This window comes from Dromiciops gliroides, chromosome 2 (assembly GCF_019393635.1).
Source record: "Dromiciops gliroides isolate mDroGli1 chromosome 2, mDroGli1.pri, whole genome shotgun sequence".
Taxonomy (NCBI): domain Eukaryota; kingdom Metazoa; phylum Chordata; class Mammalia; order Microbiotheria; family Microbiotheriidae; genus Dromiciops; species Dromiciops gliroides.
Genome location: NC_057862.1, coordinates 532,415,010 through 532,435,609, shown reverse-complemented (window position 1 = coordinate 532,435,609; position 20,600 = coordinate 532,415,010). Strand labels below are relative to the sequence as shown.

At 36.2% G+C, this 20,600-nt stretch overlaps 1 protein-coding gene across 1 annotated transcript; it reads right to left on the bottom strand.

The window, feature by feature from the left end:
• Window positions 1-1,870: 1,870 nt before the first annotated feature.
• Window positions 1,871-19,949, bottom strand: IDO1 (indoleamine 2,3-dioxygenase 1). The gene is made up of 10 exons (XM_043988306.1): window positions 19,816-19,949; window positions 15,508-15,603; window positions 15,295-15,411; window positions 11,498-11,616; window positions 9,433-9,447; window positions 8,547-8,646; window positions 6,015-6,132; window positions 4,373-4,424; window positions 3,507-3,655; window positions 1,871-2,793 (listed from the first exon to the last, which is right to left on the bottom strand). Exons 1-10 carry the CDS (start codon window positions 19,897-19,899, stop codon window positions 2,450-2,452), a joined length of 1,194 nt encoding a protein of 397 aa, XP_043844241.1. The 5' UTR covers window positions 19,900-19,949; the 3' UTR covers window positions 1,871-2,449.
• Window positions 19,950-20,600: the final 651 nt, after the last annotated feature.

The window sequence follows — 20,600 nt, the reverse complement described above, 5'->3', positions numbered from 1 at the left end:
AAACTCAACATGTTCAAAAAAGAACTCACTCTTCCTTTCTTCCAAACTTTCCTATTACTGTCAAGGGAACTACTACCCTTTTTCATTCTAGGCTCACAATTTCATTGTCAACCTCAACTCTTCACTCTCACTCATATCATATCCAATTCGTTGCCAAACTTTGTCATTTCTACCTTCACATCTGTGATGTTTAAAATCTATATTGTGTGATCGTCTTAAATTAGAAGATTCAGCACCAGTCTTTGGGCATTAAACATTTATTAAAGCATACAGATATTCCCATGGAGTTCAGAAAGTTAAGAAAAAAGCCTATTTAGCCTAGAGTTCCAGCCTGGTCTGGTTCTTACTCAAGTCCTCCTCCACAAGCCTGCTTTAATCAGGAATTCTCCAGCAAGCTGATTGTGGAAGCTTTTTATAGGTCTGGAACAGAGGCGGTCCTTATACACTGCTTCAAGCTGATTGGTTGGCATCATCTAAATCCATTGGTTTTGAAGGTGTTCTCAAGTTGAGTTCACAGTCTAGCTTCTGAGAACAATACCTTCTTAAGGGCTAGCCAGGTGTGATTACAAATCTAGTTAACTTGAAGTAGGCTAATCAGCAGTCAATCACTCTCACTTGATTCAATCAGTCTAGATTAATCTCCAGGTGGGTCTTTGAGTATCTGCTAAATCCCATTATTTCATCACACATCTATTATACATCTCCTCTAAAATCACACAGCCATTATTACTTTTTAATAGGTCCTCATCACCTCTGGGCTAGACAGTTGCAATAACCTTCCAATTTGTCTCCCTGCCTCATCTCTTCCCACTCCAATCCACCTTCCACTCAGCTGCCAAAGTCTTTTTCCTAAAGTGCAGATTTGACCATATCAATTTTTTACATATGGCCCCCCTCAATAAATTGCAGTAGTTCCCTATTACTTCCAGGATATAATATAAAGTCTTTAATTTTTATTTAAAGCTCTTCACAACCTGACTCCTTCCTATTTGTCCAATGTTCTTACATTCTGTTCCCCTCCATGCACTCTGATATAGCCATACTGGTCTACTTGCTGTTCCTTACTCACAACTCTCCATCTCCCATTTTCGTATCTTTACACTAATTTTGCCTTATTCCCGAAATGCTCTCCCTCAAAACCTTTGAACTCAGACTCTTAGGTTCCCTGGTTTCCCTCAAGACTCAGCTCAATTGTCACCTCTTTCAGAAACCCTTTCTTGGCCTCCACCATCACCTTTGGCTGCAAGTGCCATCCCTTCTAAGGTTACCTTTCATCTACTCTGCATTAGAATATAAGTTTTGGGATGCCAAAGACTGTTTTTATTATTTTTATTATTTTTCTCTGCCACCCTCAATTTAATAATTCTGTCTGTCCTTCAATGGCTAGAAAGAAGCTCCTACCCTATCCCATTACCTAGAAACCTATTCCCTTATCCCCTCAAACCAGACTAGTCTCAAATAAGCAATAATATCTCTGAGTAAACAAGAAAGGAAGGGAGAGAAGACAGGAAGTCTTTCCAGCTTCTTTAAATGGGGCTTGCCCAGACCTGATTCAGCCACTCTAGCCATCCCAGAAAGTTTACCTCCCTAGTCACTGGAACAAAATCATATGAACTCATGAATTTCCTACAGTTTAGGCATTTAAGGCAGTGTATATACACATGATGGGATTGGTGGGGAGGACAGTTCCCTAACCCCTTTAAATCACTCCACATTGGTAGCTCTTACATACATAGGTAAAGAAAGTCAGCCCTTACTGAGAAAGTTAACCCCAAAGTACTCATTCCACTATTAAATTAGCTTTTATTTATTAATTTTACACAATTGCATTATGACACAGCAACATTGGCAATATAGCATTGATGCCATTCAAAACAAAGCATTTTTCCTTGTGATCATTTAAGGAGGATGTCTTATTATAAGGATTCCTTAGAATTCACAGAGGAAGACACTACATGAAAACCCATGTAATCTTCTCTATATGTAATGTAATCCCTGAGGTCAAGGACAGTTTTTTGTGTTTTCTTTTCAATCATACAAAATACATTTCTTATTAGCCATGGTGCAAAAGAAAACAGACTTTAAAAAACACCCAAACAAACAAGAAAAATAAAGTAAAAAAAAAAAACCCAGCTTCTATCTGCATTCAAATTCCTTCATTTCTTTCTTTGGAGGGTGCTTTGCATTTGTCAACATACAAAGGATAGTTTTTTCACAGTTTTTTGTATCCACATAACTTATTCATAATAAAGTGCTTAATTAATGCTTACTCATTGATAAGTTGATTAATAGATTATCAACTGAACAATTAAGTAGAATGTAATATAACCTTATTGAGAACAGAAATTGTTTCATTCTTTGTATCAGTATGCTTAGCCTAGTGTCTGACACAGAATATGAGCTTAATAACTACATGTTGCGTGAAGAATAATAATAATATTGTATTCCATTAGCTCTCTTCCAAAAGGGCTTCCTTAGTTGTGTCCCTTACAGTCTTAAGGAAAGTCATTAAGTTTGTGCCACCTGTCCCTCTCTCTTTATTATCTGATGATTTCTTTCCATTTGCATTGTTTGATGGATTTATGATATACTTGGCTACCACTTTAAGGTGATAGCTCCTGAGATCAACTAGAGCCTTTATACATTCATTATATTCCTTCTTCAGCTTGGTATCATCGCTGGAGATGATGAAATCTCTAACAGATGGGCGAGAGATAACTTCGTCAAGAAAGTCCTTGTGAGATGATGGCATGTAGCTCCTCATTTCCTCGAGGAATTTAGCACTGGATTTCTCTGAAAGAAAAGGACAAAATAGGGCATTAAGGAGACACTGAAGAGAAGTATAGAGATGGGGGAATGGGAAATGAAAGAGAGATCATTGATACCTAGTAGTATAAGGAATATGTCCATGCTAATGGTAGTGGGACATCTGGGTGTCAGATTATATCTTATAATTATACATAATTATAATAAGCTAGACATTAATCTACACTTAAAAGTTTCCTCATAACAAAGCTGTACATTAGGGCAGTGGTTACTATCCTACTTTGTAGATGAATAAACTGAGATTCAGAGAAATGAAGCACTGGACTTAGAGCCAGAAGCCCTGTCTCTGTCATCTACTGACAACTATAATAGCTTAAGGACATAGATTCACCTCCTTGAGCCTCATTTACCTCATCTATAAAATGTGTATACTAACTCTCATCCTGCCTACCCCACAGGATTGTCATAAGAAATATTCCTTGTAAGACTTAAAGCACAATTGAAATTAGACTTATTAATTTATTTTATTATTGTTATTATTAATTAGAGTTATTACTACAATAAACACTTTTCTTCATAAGGCCGATTTACAAGTCACAATAAGTTCCATTTCTATGAAGCACTTTCCTTATAATAGTCCATGTAAATAGGCAGTGCTTCAAATATACTTGGCTGTTGCTTACTGCACCATATTGCTAGGTTCATTTGAATCTCAAATCCCAGACAGAACCTGAACTTACCCCTTGCTGTGCCGTGTTGGATCCCCAGCAGGGCATCAAAACACTGCATGATGCTGCTTTGGGCAGCACTTCCCCCACAGAACATCTTGGGTGTCTCCCACACCCCTTCATACACCAAGCCTTTTGGCAACAATGGATTATTCTTCCAGCTAAACCAAAATAGAGACAAAGATATATTTATGTTTGTTGGAGAAAGACTTTTGCCTTCATTAATTTTCCAAAATCTAATTAGTTTTATAGGTGTAGAGCTAAAGGGTAAACAATTCTATTAGAATTTTGTTTGTTTTTTGATCATGAACCCTCCTTACCCCCTGCCAAATCAATCCCTTAGGAAAAGGTTAGTTTTGGTCATGTAGACCTAAGCAAATTTGGTAGCTACCATAAGAGTAAGTCATACACTATAATCTTAAGTATTTACATATATTATTTAATTTCATTCTTACAATTGTCCTGTGAGATTGGCAATACAATCAATATTATTCTCATTTTACATATGAGGAAGCTAGGAAGAGAAGTAATTTGTCCAGTGTCACATCAGGCAATGAGTGTTAGAGTCAAAATTCACACTCAATGCTCTTTCCACTACACCATATTGTGTTCTTTCTAGAAATGGATCTTTGTCTTCTAAATCAGAATTAAACATTCTGTCACTTCTAAATGACCATTTACAGACCCAACTGAGTAGGATAGAGACCAATAAATTGCAAATAGCTCCATGCCACCTCTAACATATTAAGCAACAATGTGAGGTTGCTGGGAGCTCATGGGAGTGAGTTATCAGTGGGTTATTGGAACTAGATTCTTGGCTTTCTGTGAATAGACGTTCCTTTATTCAGAGGAATCAGTGAAAGAAGCAAATCACATACCCAGACAAGTAGGTGCGAAGAGTATTGTAAAAGTCATCAGGATTCACATGTTCTGTTGAAAGATTGAGCCAGAATGAAAGTCTTATAAAGACTTATAAAAAACAGAGCAGTTCATGTGCTATCATTATATTTTGTGAGACCATCAGAAGGAATTCTCCACTGTCTATGAGAGCAAGATCCCAGGCTAAAGGACTTCTAGTCTAACTTCACACATTAAATCTTCCACCCATCAGGTGGATCTTTGCACCATCCTCCAGGCTCTTCTCCACCACCACAGCAATCGCCCTTCACCCTTAGAAGGGTCTGCCTCAAATTTTCCATTTTGAAAACTAGTAACATCTCTTTGGGGATCATATGATCTTCTATTTCTCTCAACCCTCTGTTCTGACCCTTGACAAAGAAAAAAAAGGAAAATTTATGGATTCTAAAATGAAGTCCTCTATCATCAAAGCAGAAGAGAGAAGCAGGAGTCTCCATTGCATAACCACATTTTGCTTATTGTTAGCTTTTCATTTGTTTGTTTTATTTGAAACCTAAGACCCTGAACTCCAATTAATTATCTTTTTATAAATTCCCTCTTTTGGTGATACCATCTCTACCCATGGCTTCTAGCCCCAGCAACTACCTCTTAGATGGCTCTACCTGGTTGTGCTGCAAGAAGGTCAAACCCAATGTATCTAAAATTGAACTTCTTAATTTGTCCTCACTTCTGTCATCCCCAACACACACACACACACACACACACACACACACACACACACACACAGAGAAAGAGAGAGAGAGAGAATTATATTACCTCTTCCCTAGACTAATTGGAAAAGTCTAATAATCAGTCATCCTGCCTCTAGCCTCTCTCTATTGCTAGTCATCCTTTATGATGTTGCTCAAGCAATCTTCTCATTGCACTTTTCTTTTATGCAGAACCACCCATGACCCTTCATTGTCTACCAAACAAAATAAGAACTCGTTGTTACAGATTTCATTGCTATAGAAAGGAGCTCTCCAATCTATATATCTTGAACAGGATTGTGTACATTTCCTATTCACTTACTTTAAGTGTTCTTGCTTAGCTTGAGCACAATTAATGTATCACATTTTGAAAACTGAATTGAATTTATCTGTAATTTCTGCAAAAGAATTAAAGTTATTTTTGATACATGTTTTACCCGGGGTTGGCAAATACATTTATTTCTTCCCCCCCCCTTTTTTTTTTGTGAGGCAGTTGGGGTTAAGTGACTTGCTCAGGGTCACACAGCTAGTAAGTGTTGTGTCAGAGGCCGGATTTGAACTCAGGCACTCCTGAATCCAGGGCCGGTGCCCTATCCACTGCACCATCTAGCTGCCCCTGCGCCATCTAGCTGCCCCCATTTATTTCTTAATAGTTGAAACCATTGACTACAAGACTTCCAAGAGCCTTTGGAGATGGTCTGCAATGACTACCTCTTTTGGCAGATGAAGAAACTGAATTGCTCAAGATCATCTGGTGAGTTGATGCTAGAACAGCTCCTAAATTTAAGGTTTCTTGCACTTTACTTAATCTAACTCAGCTAAGATAACCTTCAACCATCTTTTGATAGTAATTCTTGTTATTAGACAAGTTTTGAACTTAGAGTCTATACTATTGCACTGAATACATACATACTGTGAACAAGGTCGAACACTTCAATTGCCTCGCGAACAGAGGAGGCCACAGAATGGAGACATTCTTTCAGAGACTCCAGGTTCTCACTTTTGATTGCTTCAAATATATCTGGAATTACCTTAAAGGAAATCAAAGAAAATACAATCAGAGCCTCCTAAAACTACAAAAACTCCTGGATTTCAATTCCAAAAGCATATGTTATATACTGATTTTTCTTCCTGGGAAAAATACAAAATGGGTCAAGTAATCTGACCACCTATTTTGTTCATGAAATTCTCATATTTCTAAATTCATATGTTATTAGTATGTATTTTATGCATTTGCGATTAATCGTTTTATTGTTCAGAACTGGCCTCTTGTTTTCTTTTTTTCCTTATCTCCCAGTTCCTTTCATTAATGTTCAGAATTTCAGACACCAAACAGCCCAGTGAAAAGAGAATACTTGGGAACTGGACTATAAATACAGTGGAACTGCCAAGTAACAATTTAAGAATACATGGGTAAAAAATGCTCTAAATCCCTACTGATTAGAGAAATTTAAATTAAAATAACTCTGAGGTACGGCCTAAAATGTATCAGATTGGCTAACATGACAGAAAAGGAAAATGATAAATACTGAAGGGGATATGGAAAAAAAGGGACATTAATGCCCTGTTGGTGGAGATGTGAACTAATCTAACTATTCTGGAGAACAATTTGGAACTATGTCCAATGGGCTATAAAAACTGTGAATACACTTGAACCCATCAATACCACTACAGGGTCTGAATCTCAAAGATATCAAAGAAAATGGGAAATGACACATACACATACACACATATATTTCTTTCTTTTTTTTGCAGGGCAATGGGGGTTAAGTGACTTGCCCAGGGTCACACAGCTAGTAAGTGTCAAGTATCTGAGGCCAGATTTGAACTCAGGTTCTCCTGAATCCAGGTCCGATGTTTTATCCACTGTGCCACCTAGCTGCCCCCACACATATATTTCTAAAGTAATATGTATTCCCAAAAATTTTGTAGCACCTGTGGATATTCATCAATTGGGGAATGGCTGAACAGGTTGTGGTATATGATTATGATGGAATATTATTGTGCTATAAGAAATGATGATCAGGATGGTTTCAGAAAAGCCTGGGAAGACTTATACGAACCAATGCAAACTGAAGTGAGCAGAACCAGAACATGGCATACATTAACAACAATATTGCAAGGATGATTAGCTATGAAAGATTTAGCTACTCTGATTAAGACAATGATCCAAGACAATTCCAAAGGACCCATGATGAAAAATACTATCAACATCCAGAAAGAGAACTAATGTATTCTGAGTGCAGATTGAAGCACTTTGTTTTTACTTTCTTCATCTTAATATGGAAATATATTTTGTCAGACTTTACATGTATAATTGTTATTATATTTCTTTCCCTCTCATGGAGGTGGAGGGTCAAGAGGAAGGGAAAGAATTTAGAACTCAAAAATTTTTTTAAATGAATATTAAAAATAAATAAGATTTTTTAAAAGGAAGAGAAAGAGTAAAATCCCATTCAGCATAACTACAAAATGTATAAAATATTTGGAAATCTAATTATAATGATAGATTCAAGAATAAGATGAATGCAATTACAGAACACCATGAAGAAATAAAGAAAAATAATTTGAGATTTTAAAAAAAGAATAGATAGGCTTGCCATTATATCATGGTCCTGGTCATTGTGTATTATATCTTACTCACCAAAGTACATCAAAAACATTTGTCAAATACTGTTCAAAAAATACACACTCCACAATTTTGGGGTCATGCAAGGATACAATAAAGTCAGGCTATCTTGAATTAATAAGACTAAAGGAACTACAACAATAAATTTCAAATTTAGTGAAAATGATGGATGGTCAGGTTAAATATTGCACTGCTATCTACAATATGTTAAAACTCAAAGAGGAAGGCTTCCCACACATCGGGGAGACCCTCTATGGAGACCCTCTAGGAGGGCAGGAGTACCAATTACAAATGAGAAGAAGGTATCTGAAGGTTGTAACACATACTGGTAGAGATGCCATCCATTTATACATAGAACACCCATATTAATGAGACCACCAGCCCCTGGAATCAGCAAATTCAAAGTAATGTTTAAAGATATTTGATGTTTAGAAAAGAATGTGATTTTGCCAATGTGAATCTTCCCCATGCTGATACAGATCTCAGCTTCCCCAGCCTTCATGAGTAGCAGTAACTGAAAAGTCAACATTTGTCAAACAACCATCTGGTGATTAGCCCTTGAGTTGGCTCCCAAGTAACAGTTCACAACGATAGATTACAATGCATGGGTGAGACTTGAAACTTCTCCAGCTTGGTATGACATGTCAATGTTTGCCCTCCATTGGCATAACCTTTGACAACCCAAGTTCATCTCTATACCACAATGTGACATTGGAGTAGGATTTTAGAGAAGGTGGCTACAGGTATTTAATTTGTCACATGATTCTATTATCTTTGTGACATAAGATACAAATCTTCTCATGTAGACAAACATACCCTGATTGCAGAAGCAGCTGCTTTTTCAACCAGTAAAGAAACTAGGAAGAATCCTTTGCTGCAATCCCCACCAGGAAATGCAAAGAGAGTGTCCATGTTGCTAAGAACAAGACAAAATCCTAAAGTTAATATAATAATGTATAATATCATAAAGTAAGAACTATAATGATTACTAGAGGTCATCTGTTTCAACCCCCATCATTTAATAAATAATAAAACTGGGCTTCACAAAGGTTAAATACTTTTCTATGGTCTCAAAGTTGGTAAAGTGTTTTGTTTTGCTTATTTGTTTGTTTGTTTGCTTGATTTTTTGGGGGGGTGGGGGCAATGAAGGTTAAGTGACTTGCCCGGGATCACACAGCTAGTGTCATGTGTCTGAGTCCGGATTTGAACTCAGTTCCTCCTGAATTCAGGGCCCCTGCTCGTTACTTTATCCAATGCACCACCTAGCTGCGCTGCCCCTCCCCCCGCCTCCCCCCAGTAAAGTGTTAAAGGCAAGATCTAAGCCTGTGTTTTTGTGTATCCAAGCCTACCACTCTACTTATTATGGTTGCTTCAAGCAGGTGATACTACCTATATCTAGAAGTGAATATTTAAAGACCAAACTTGTATATATAATTGTAATACTATCTACCTAGTGATATAAACATTGTTTAAAAAAAAAAAGGGAAACCTTCTTTGTAGCAACAACTACACAAAAACAATACGATTTGGTTCATGCAGTGAAGAAAGATCTATTTAGCATCCTACTATGTGCTCAGTCAAAACAAGTCATGGGACCGTTCACATGTTCTTGCCACATCTAGCCATTTAGTATGGATGTGTCTTGTGTGCATGCATTACTCCCTTTCAAAATTAATTCTTGAAAAACAAATATAATACTTACTCATAAGTCATGGGCCTTATGGAAGCATCCAATGAATAAAAGATAACAAAAGAGAGGAAAAACAATTGTTACATCCAAATGCTTTAGAGTTTCAACCAATGTTATTACTATCCCCATAGTATACTTTGGTCATTTTATGTTCTGCACTTGTGCCTGTGCCAAGGTCAAAGCAACACTCTTCCTTCTCATTCTCTTTGTCTAATTTTCTATTGATGGCTATAGCTTGGCACCTTTTCTATGTCAGGAATATCCCTAGACAAAAAAAGAGGAGGGCTGATCCTCCCGCTTTTGATTTTCATTGATCACTGCTGCTCATATCATATGTTGTGAAGATTAAAATCAGAGGGCACAATACTATTCAAACTGCCTGGAATGTATTGCCTCACCCCAACATACAAGAAGCCTATTGAATTTCTACATTTACCTTTCACTCCTAACACATGTCTATGTGAAGTTAAGGCTATATTTCTTTCTTCTTATTCTCTTTAATTTTCTGCTGACACAAAAGTCCTATGTTAGATACCACCTCCCCCATGAAGCCTTACTTGATCCCCATGAATATAATATACCTCTCCTCAAATTCAGTTTACTTCAATATAGCACTTATTTAGTTCCTGAGATGTATAACACCCCGTACTTAGCAATATACAGAGAAAAATAGGTCAAGGAGCTTACAACCTAAGAGAAGAGATAAAATATACAAAAAGAAGCATGATGTAGAGATTTCTCCCAGGCACTTAACTATGTCCTAATGTGTATTAAAGATGCTTATGTCTATGTCTCTTTTCCTTCCCTAGATTGTAATCTCCTTGAGGACAGCAACTGGCATTTAAAAATGTTGATGTTCCCATCCCCAAACATAAGGTCTTGTACATAGTGATTATTCTTGCACCCCAAGGCACCAGGGTCAGGGTTTCAGCTGGGAGGAAACAGAGGCATCTGAGGGGAGGGGGAAAAGATTGTATAGTAGCTAGTACTATGTGAAAATCATATATAAATTGAATGATCCTAAGTATGAAATATCTTTGATGTGGTTCTTAACTTAGCATGTGACTTCTCACAAGCATAGCTTCTAGAATGGGAAAGATAATAATCCCTCTGTCCTCTTCTGTATTCAGAACAAATCTAAAACGTGATGTTCAGTTCTATGGCCGTTATTTTTGAAGACTGTTGACAAGGGAAAACATGCAGAGGAGAGCAACCAAAATAAAATGGGGACTGAAAGCCATCCCATAAGATTGATCAAAGGTAATGGAAATATCTAAGCAGAAGAGGAGAAAAATAAGGTGGAGATGGATAGATGAAAGCTGTATTCCAATATTTGAAGGATTGTCATATGAAAAAGAAGTCTGACTTCTTTCTTTTTTCTTTCCATTCTTTTTCTCTCTTTTCCTTCCTTCCTTCCTTTTTGGCCTAGCCCCAGAGGGCAGAACATAGCAGTTACATGGAGGGAGATTTCAGCTCCATATAAGGGAAAATGTAACATACAGAGCTGTCCAACATTGGAATGAGCTGCCTAAGGAGATCATAAATCTCCTATAATGGAACTCTCTGAGCAGAAAGTTTATAACCTCTTATACTAGATGTATAGCTAGGTTCTGATTAGTATGAACAAGAAATCCCATGAAGTGGTTGCTTTCTTCAAATTCACACTGAATATTCCCTTTGGGCGGGAACAAATTACCATCTATTACAAAATGATAATTTTGAATGAAGCAAATTCAAATACATGGAACCATTTCAGGGTCTTTGTTGTTCACATTAATGGAGACCTAATTGTAGTGGGAATTCTTTCATCAGGAATAGGGTGGATTAGATCATCTCAGAGGTCTCTTCCATGTTCCTGGTTCAGTCACTTCTTAGAACCTTAGGTTTTATGTCTGTAAAATAAATGCTTTATGCTACCTGTCTAATGTATCTTCATGTTCTAACAATCGATAAGCCTCTCTGTCAGTCATCATACCTACTAATCTTTCATACCAGCTTCACTGAAGGAGGTCAGAGAATGTTGATTTCAAAGATTTTGCCTATGTTCTTTGGCCCAGGAAAGGCAACTGTTACATACCGTGCGGAATTCTTTATCTTCCAGTTTGCCAAAACACAGTCTGCATACACCATTATTGGAGGCAATCCAAGTTGCTTTGAGATTTCACAGAAAGGGACAGCAATTTTCCTGGGCAGCACCTAGTTAAAATATGATTTGTTTGTAAACATTTGAAACAATAGCATCTACTCAAGCTTCATTGTAACCAAAATGTGGTTGTTTCTAGCTTACAGAAATAAAAGCATCAGTTTATGTTACTTAGCACTTCGTGATTATAAAAACACTACATATGTATTTATATATATATTCACACACATATATATAAATATATACAAACATAATCATATGTGTGTACATGTGTATTATGTCATTTGATCACTGCAGTAGATCTAGAGAGGTAGGGTGGCAGCTAATATAAATATTATCACACCCAATTTTACAGAGAAGGAACTGTAGGTCAGGTGAGAAGACTTACTTTGCTATAGTCATGTGTCCAGTAATTGGTAAATCTAAGATATGAATCTTTCTTTTAATCCTAGTTTTGATGCTCTTTCCAATATACAAAATAGTTGTATGTAATACTTAACAACTGGAGCAACATTCTGTCTGTCAATGTGATTGCTGCAATGACCATAATGTCAGAACCCAGAAAGCCTGGGTTCAAGCCCTCACCCTTCCATAGACAAGTGTCAACATCTCTGAGTTTCAGTTTATTCATCTATAAAATGTAACCATAAAGCTTTTTGACCATAGCTACAGTATCTACTCCCCAAGGTCAGTGCAAGTAGCAAATGAGATTATATATATATATATATATATAAAAATATATATATATATATATATATAAATGGCCTCTCAAATCTTAGAAAGCTTCATAAATGCCTATTATTATTGTTGGTATTATTAATTATTATTATTATTATTATTACAACTATTATATCCAAATCATTGTAAAGATGATATTATTGTTTGTTTAAGTCATTTTTAAGTCATATCCAACTCTTTATGACCCCTTTTGGAGTTTGCTTAGCAAAGATACTGGAGTGGTTTGCCATTTCCTCCTCTAGTTCATTTTACAGATGAGGAAACTGAGACAGAGTTAAGTGACTTGCCTAGGGTCACACGGCTAGTAAGTTTTTGTGGCACTCTATCCACTGCAGCACTCAGCTGCCTATAAATGATAAGGTAGATATAAAGTTTACATAAGTTATCACTCCTGCCTTTTGGAGTTTATAGTATATTGAGGTAACAAAACAGATAAGTTTAATATACAATTTTACACAAGTAAGTTAGAGAGTGACAAAATCAAGTACTGTGTAAGGTCCAAAGGGGAAGGTTATTACTGGTTGGAGGAATCCTTCTGGAGGAGATGACATGTGAGCCTGTCTTTAAAGTATGGATGAGAATGCAAAAGGCAATACAAGAGAGCAGTGATTGCTGAACTCTAGGGAACAGCATGAACAAAAAGGCTGAGACAGAAGCGTGCAGAGAACATAACTTGTGATTACATTATTGAAACCTGTCCAGTTTGGCTGGAGCATAATGCAGGGAAGGGAATAATCTGAGATAAGACATGAAAAGAAGGGTGGTGGCCGACTGAAGGTTCCTGGATACAGCCTGAGCTTTGGCTACGAGGCAGTAGAAAATCACTGGAAATATTTAAACAGAGGAGTGACATGAAAATAGTGATTACAATGAAAACAACCTTGGATTGGGGATCAGACAAATTGAATTGAAATCTGAACTCAGCTACTCTACTTGTGAGATGCAGGGTAGGTAATAATAACAATAATAACAACAACAACAATAATGTTTATATAGCTCTCTAAGGTTTGCAGACTGCTTTATGTGTTGTCTCCTTTGATTTTTACAACTTTGAAATAGATACTATTATTATCCTGACTTTACAGATGAGGAAACTGAGGCTGAAAGACTTTGCGACTTACCCAGAGTCACATAGCTATTAAATGCCTAAGAGAAAGATTTGAATTCATCTTCCTAACTCCAAATCTAGCACTCTATAGACTATGCCATTTAGCTGTCATCTACACCAAACTCTTTCCCTGGTATGACTATCCTATTGTATATTATCTTCTCTATTATAATGTAAACTCTGAAGTCAGGTGCTGTCCTGATTTTAATTTGTATCCTCAGTGCTTAGCATAGTATTTGGCACTTAATATGAAATTTTCATTCATTCATCTGTTTCCGTGACATCATTTCCTCACCTATAAAGTGAAAGGGGATGAACTAGATAGATGTTCTCTGAGGTCCCTTCTACCTCTGTGATCCTATCCTTGAGAAAGAATATTTTGACTTCAGAATGAAAGATACACTAGAGGTGAAATGAGAGAATGAAAGCCAGAGAGAATATGAGGAGGGTATTGCAAATGTCCTAGCAAGCAACTTTCAGGGTCCTATACCTCAACAGTAGAAGAATTAATAGAGACAACAAAATATGTGAGATATTACAGGGATGGAATCAACTTTGACTGGTGACTTAATAGACCAAGAAAAATGAAGAGTCAAAAATAACCCCACCATTATAAACATGGTATATAAAGTCAATGGAGGTACCACAGATAAAAATAATGAAGTCTGAAAGAGGATTAGGTTAAGGGGAAAGATAATAAAATTGACTTTGAGCATTCTGAGTTTGAAATATCAGAGTGATATCCAAATGAAGATGAGATATATTGTAAGCAAGTCTAGAGCTCAGGAGAGGACAGGACTGTAGATACTGATTTGGAGTCATCTGAGGTGATATTTAAATAATTCATACATAAATGAATGAGCAAATGAATCAAGGGAGAAAATATAGGAACAAGGAGAAGCAGGGCTAGGGTCAGACCTTTGAAAAATATTCACATTTAGAATTCAAGAAGTGGGGAAGATACAGCGAAAGAGAAAGAGAGAATTAGTTAGAGAGGTAGAAGGAGACCCAGGAGAAGCCAATCAAAGAAAGAGAATCTACTTGTAAGTAGGAGTCAAGAGTTTTAAAACTTAATAAAGGACCTGGGCCCTTAAGAAAGAATATCAAATGTCTTTGGAAGTTAAAATTATAATACAAAAAAAATTATAATATACTGAAAAAATGATTACAATTACTTAATTAAAATAAATGTTTACTGTGAAAAGGGTTCTTGTTGGGTTGTGTGTGTGTGTGTGTGTGTGTATGTATGTATGTTTGAACATTTCTTCCCATTGACATAAAGACGTTTAAAAGGCAGTATGGTACAGGAAAAAGAAGATCTAAGTTTGAAGTTAGAGATCTCATCTTTAACTCCATCCCTTAACTATGTGAACTTGGACAAGTCACTTGATTTCTCTGGGTCTCAGTTCCCTTATCTGTAAAAATTAAAGAATTGGACTATATAACCTTTAAAATATTTCCTCTTCAAACTATGATTCTTTGATTCTATGAGCTTTCCCTGATTCATTTGACCAATATACTTCATCCCCCCAAAAAGAAAATAAAGACTTTCAATAGATCATACACCAAGATGAGCTGTGAAAAATAATAATAGTTCACATTTATAAGCAATTTATATTCACTATCTCAGCTCCTCCTCAGATCAACTTTGTGAAATAGGTATAAAAATAAGTTTAGTCTCTTTCATTTTACAGATAAAGAGAGAGGTCCAGAGGTGAAGGGATTTGCCCCAGGTCATAGCTAGTAAATCATAGTTAGGACTTGAAGCCAAGTAAAACTGAAGTTGCGACTAATTCTGAAACTTTGCGGATTTTAACATGGACAGAGATGCAGTACTTCAAATGAAATGAAAGACTGCAACAGAGAAGAAACAAGATCTCCAAACCTCCATGGCCTTTCCTTCTTCCCATACATAGCCCATGGTGATAACGGCCAGTGCAAGGTGTGCAAGGCGCAGTTCCTTGTATCCCTGGAGTTGACTAATACTAAGTTCTGGCAGTGTCTAGAAAAGGAAGAAATTAGGGCATACAGTCAAACGTGACTTTTTTGAGATTGCAAACAACAAAACAAGAAGATGAGTGTAATATAAACTTCAAACCTTTTCAACTTCTTTCCGAAATTGGCCATTCTCAATCAGAAAGGGAAGATTTTTTGCAAGCTCCACCCAGACCTGATAGGGTTGAGGCAGTTCCTCCTTAATAAAGAGAATAAAAATGCAATTTACTCATCTTGTTCCTTTTGCAATAGAATTTCATCACTCTAACAGCCTTGTAGTCAATCTGTCTTCATCTGAGCATCTTGCCCTTTTCAAATCCATCCTGTCTACCATTACCAGATCCCTCTTCATTCACAACACACACACTCTCTACTCTCAATGGGTCCATCTCTTTTCTATCTTCAGCATATACCCTACTCACTCTCATCTCTATACCTTTGTTCTTACTCTTCCTTTCACCTGAAACATTCTGCTCTCTCTCACCACCTTTGTTTATCCAGATCTGATCCATCCTTCAGCTCAGTTGCAAACTCCTCAATGCAACTCAAATTGTTTTAGTTACTATTGACTCACCCCCTTTGGATTCTTTTTTATGTTTATTTTTTTCAATTGATAACATATCCATTTTCATTTCCTCCCCACCCCCTCCATTGAAAAAGAACAAATACACATTGTGAAGCAAAATAAATTCTTGCTTTGGTCATGTCCAAATAAATAAAACGTCAACCTTCACTCTCTCTTTTATGGTAGTATGACTTTTGGATTCCTACGGAATTCATATCATATTTTTCAGAGGTGTGGAACCTGGAAGACTGAAATGATGCTTGCCTATGACAGCCATAGGAAATAGGCAAGTTAGGAGAATGCAACAAGTTTTAGGTAGATAATGAAATCCTAAAAAATTAAACCTTCTATAACCTTGTCTGGATTGGACAGCCTACAGACCTGTAACAATAACCCACATTTTTATAAGTACTTTGAGAAATGACTAATGATGAGGCATACATACTATCTACCTTCAAAAAAGACTTGATATTGATTGAACACAGACTGAATCATGCTATTTTTCACTTTCCTTCGATTTTTCTTTAATTTTCTTATACAAAATAACTAATATGGTAATGTTTTACATAATTGCGCATGTATAACCTATAACTGATTGCTTATTGCCTTAGAGAGGGAGAAGGGAAGGGAGGAAGGGATAGAATTCAGAACTCAAAACTTTAAATAAAAATGTTTATTAAATTTTAAAAAAGACATTTATAATGTGTCTTCCATCCAACAAACATTAATACAACATTAAATAAACTAAATCAATGGGTGACAGATAGGTAAGTATTATTATATCCATTGATCAAATGACAAAATTAAGGTTCAGAGGAATAATATGACTTATCTAGGGTCACACAAGAATCATTGTGAAGTAAATTCAAACTCAGATATTCTGTCTTCATGACCAGAGCTCTCCCCATTTTCTGTGCTGAGTCAATATTGCTCTTCTCACCCCACCCACCTACATCTGTCCCACCAGACCCTTACCTTCACCATGGATGATTCTACTACTACTGTTTCAAAACTCCTTCCTTTTGCATCTGTCTAAACTGCTACTACAAATTAGGGTTGGATTTTAGGTGATAAGTTGTGCCACCTCTTTTTGGTTGCTGAGTCCTTCTTTGGAAATACCATAGGGTACCCTCAAAATGTGATACCAAAATGATTTTGTGAGAGATTTTTACTCTCCTTTTTTTTAACAGTAGGTAATTCTGAGATTCTTTCCAGTTAAAATGTGTCACCATCTGGTAGGTGATTTCCATATCCAGATCAGTAGGGAATTTCCATCTCTACATATAATATGAGTATTGTCAAAAATCAGAAGTTTAGGAGGGTATACAGAATATGTCTAAATGGTAATGACCAAAATGATGCAATTCATATTTCTGTAGGATTTTAAGGTATAAATACATTTTCCAAAAAATAACCCTGGCTGTGTAATATTGCTGGGGATTCCTAAGAATGTGGAGAGCAGGGTTGAGGGCAGTCCTTATTCTACCCATCGTCCCAATTCTTCCTTCCTTGTTCTCTGGTGGCTTAGATTATTTTAATAAAAAATAAAAAAAAAACTCCTTTTTATAAATAAGGAAACTGAGGCTCATAAAGATCACAGGCCTGGAGATAATGCTGAAAATTCAAATGTTATAGAACCTCCAAAAGAGATAACACATGGATCTGATACAGGGCAAAGAGCACTGTATTTGGAGTAAGTACTTGTATTTCTATCTTACCTCCATCCCATATAACCTATATGACTTTGGGAAAGTTACTTAATCTTTTTGAACCTGAGTTTCCTTATTTGTAAAATGAGGGGAGGGTGTAGATTTGATGGTATCTATATAGCTATATACAAACACTATAACAAAATTCCTCCATTAACACTAACATATAAGTGGTAGATATTCTATCCTTTCTGAATCACAGATTTTCTCTCCTTATTACAAAACCAGGGAAGAAGAAGAAAGAGATGGGGGTGGGCATTTAAGGGAATCGAAATCATATCATAAAAGGGGAAAGGAGTAAAGAAAAAAACTGGAAATAAACCTAAATTAATCTGTCCTCTAACATCAACCCTGTAAGTACATTTCTCTGAAAACAAGTGAGCTTGCAAGTTTAATCCAATGCCTAATGTAAAGCAACATGTGACATAAATATTCAACTTTAACTGTCCAAATGCAATATTAGGAGATGACCTGAGATGATTTATTTAAGAAGCTTTAACCATAATACAACATTAAATAAATTACGGCACACCTTCCCCTATATGTAATGACAAAATAACACATTGGTTTGAACAGTCATGATTATTCACATTTCTGTAGTATTTTTATGATTTACAGTCATTTTTCCAAAAAATAACCCTGCTGTGTAATATTGCTGGGGATCCCTAAGAATACATGGTACCCAAGTGGCTTATGGTGCTTTAAGATCTCAACCTGATGAATACTAGGCTTCTTTCAATAGGATTCCCCTGGAAAATTTCTAGATTTGACTTGTCAATCTAGTTATCAAGAGAAAGGTATTCACTTAATACCCATTAATTTGTGACCTCTTAGTAATTAAGTCTGACCATTCCAGTTCTATATCTCATTTTTGTACTTCATTCTGGAGTTTAATAAATGCATAGTGATATTAACCCAACCCATGACGTGCCTGATATGTACTCTCAAAAATGCAAAGAGAGACTATTTAAATATATAGTATATTTACTATAGTATAGTAAATACTCCAGTATTTACTGGTACTGAATTTACCTTCTTTTGATTTATGGGTCATTTTTTCCAAATGTGATTTGGTTTGGGCCAACTTTAAATTTCTCTAACACCTTCTTTTACAGAACTCAAAGTCCTCACCACCATAGCCTTTAAGGTATGGATATTATACTGCCTATATTACCAACATCATTACTATCATCCTTTTTTCCTAATGTGAATTCACACATGTAGGGTATACTTGCATTTCTGACAGTAAGGCAATATAATATATATAAGTCAGAGCGCCTGAATTTGAATCTCTACTCTGACATTCACTATGCAACACTGGGAAAATCACTTAGCCATTTTGAATCTCTGTTTCTTTATCTGTAGAAGAGAGATAAAATATATTTCTATGAGACAAGCACTTTAAAAGCATTAAAAGCTTAATAACTCTGAGTTCTTTTTATTAACAAAACCCTAAGCAGTATACATTATTTCATTTCATCCTCTCTATCATCCTATGAGAGAGAAAGAGAGGCAGAGAAATAGAGAGTTTAAGTATTATTGTTTTCATTATAGAGAAGTAAATTGAGGGAATGATTGCTCAGTTACTCAATTACTCATAATGGCAGGGCCAGGGCTCAAATCCCAGTGGTGTAAGTTCAAATCTAGACCTGTGTCCACTGCAACTCAAGGCTGGTTTTTGAAGTAACTTCCCTCTCCAAGAATATAAGTAAGTTAAATAATTTACCTACTTAGCTCCAAACCCAACATATCAGGTATTTTGCTTTACATTTGGTTATTTTTATCAGCTAGACTGTAGCCCTGGATCCAAAATCAGGAGATAGAATTACATCCTTGTTCCTATCTGCCACTTAGCACTTTTGTTTTTAGTTCAGGCAAGTAATTTCATCTTTCTAATAATCACTTTTTTATCCTGTAAGTTCAGAGGGTTGGAATAGGAAATCTCTAAGATCCCTTCCAACTCTAACTCCTATAGACACTGTTGATTTTCTCAAAGAAGTAATGTTTCTGTTTTTCCAACATGTTAGGAAAAATTTACAAGACCAGAATCAAAGGTATTCTCTTTACTTGGCATTCCTTATCCACAGAATTAAACTAAATAGAACACAATAAACAGAAGTATTTTGCCATATCTTACCAATGGACCTTCCAAAATAAAGCCCAACTCTTTTGAAATGTAGAATTTCTCTGGGTGGACCAATGAGTTCTCCAGGAGAGCCATCTCTTCTTGAGTAATGCCTCTAGTCTTGCCTTTGGTGATCTACTTCTGGGTAGAAGTAGAACTGGGTAGGAACGGAGAGCCTATTTATGGAAGTCCATGACTCTACACACCCTCTCAAACAACATGTACAATAGGAAATTGTTGCCACCACACTTAAGTCAGAAATAGTTATAACATGGAACAATCTGGTTTCATTTTCTGTACTTCTTCATTTGTAACTGGAAGAATGATCAAAACACAGAACACCTTAGTCCTTCCTACCTCTAAAAGGAAAAAGAAAGAGAAAGTTATTACCCCCAAGAGATGGAATTTCTGATTCCAGTAATTCTGCTCCAGTAATGTCCACTACAGAGTGCTTTCTTGTCAAACAGACAGGAATATTCATTCACCTGAGCTAGTCAGGACACCCTTTCTCCTAAATGATGTTAGGAATCTGTTACATTTTTAGACTTGTTGAATACTTCTATCATGTGTTAGTGACAACGTTAGCTCATAATAGCAAGCGAAGTGCTCCCATAACTTATCATAGGATCATAGACTTAGAACTGAAAATCACCTTAAACATCATCTAGTTCAACCTCCACATTTTACAGATGAGTAAAATGAGGAACAAGGAACTGGCCCAAGATCAAATAGATGGTAGGTAGAAAAATTGAGATTTGAATCCAGGTCATCTGACTCTAAATCCATAGCCCTTTCCA

What these genes read in the sequence shown, in the direction of transcription:
- IDO1 (XM_043988306.1), bottom strand. Translation starts at nt 19,899, where the DNA reads ATGGCTCTCCTGGAGAACTCATTGGTCCACCCAGAGAAATTCTACATT. An exon ending in AAGAAGGAAAGGCCATGGAG is followed by an intron (nt 11,617 to 15,294) that starts GTTTGGAGATCT and finishes TATTTTAACTAG; the next exon opens with GTGCTGCCCAGGAAAATTGC. An exon ending in CCAACACGGCACAGCAAGGG is followed by an intron (nt 2,794 to 3,506) that starts GTAAGTTCAGGT and finishes CTTTTCTTTCAG; the next exon opens with AGAAATCCAGTGCTAAATTC.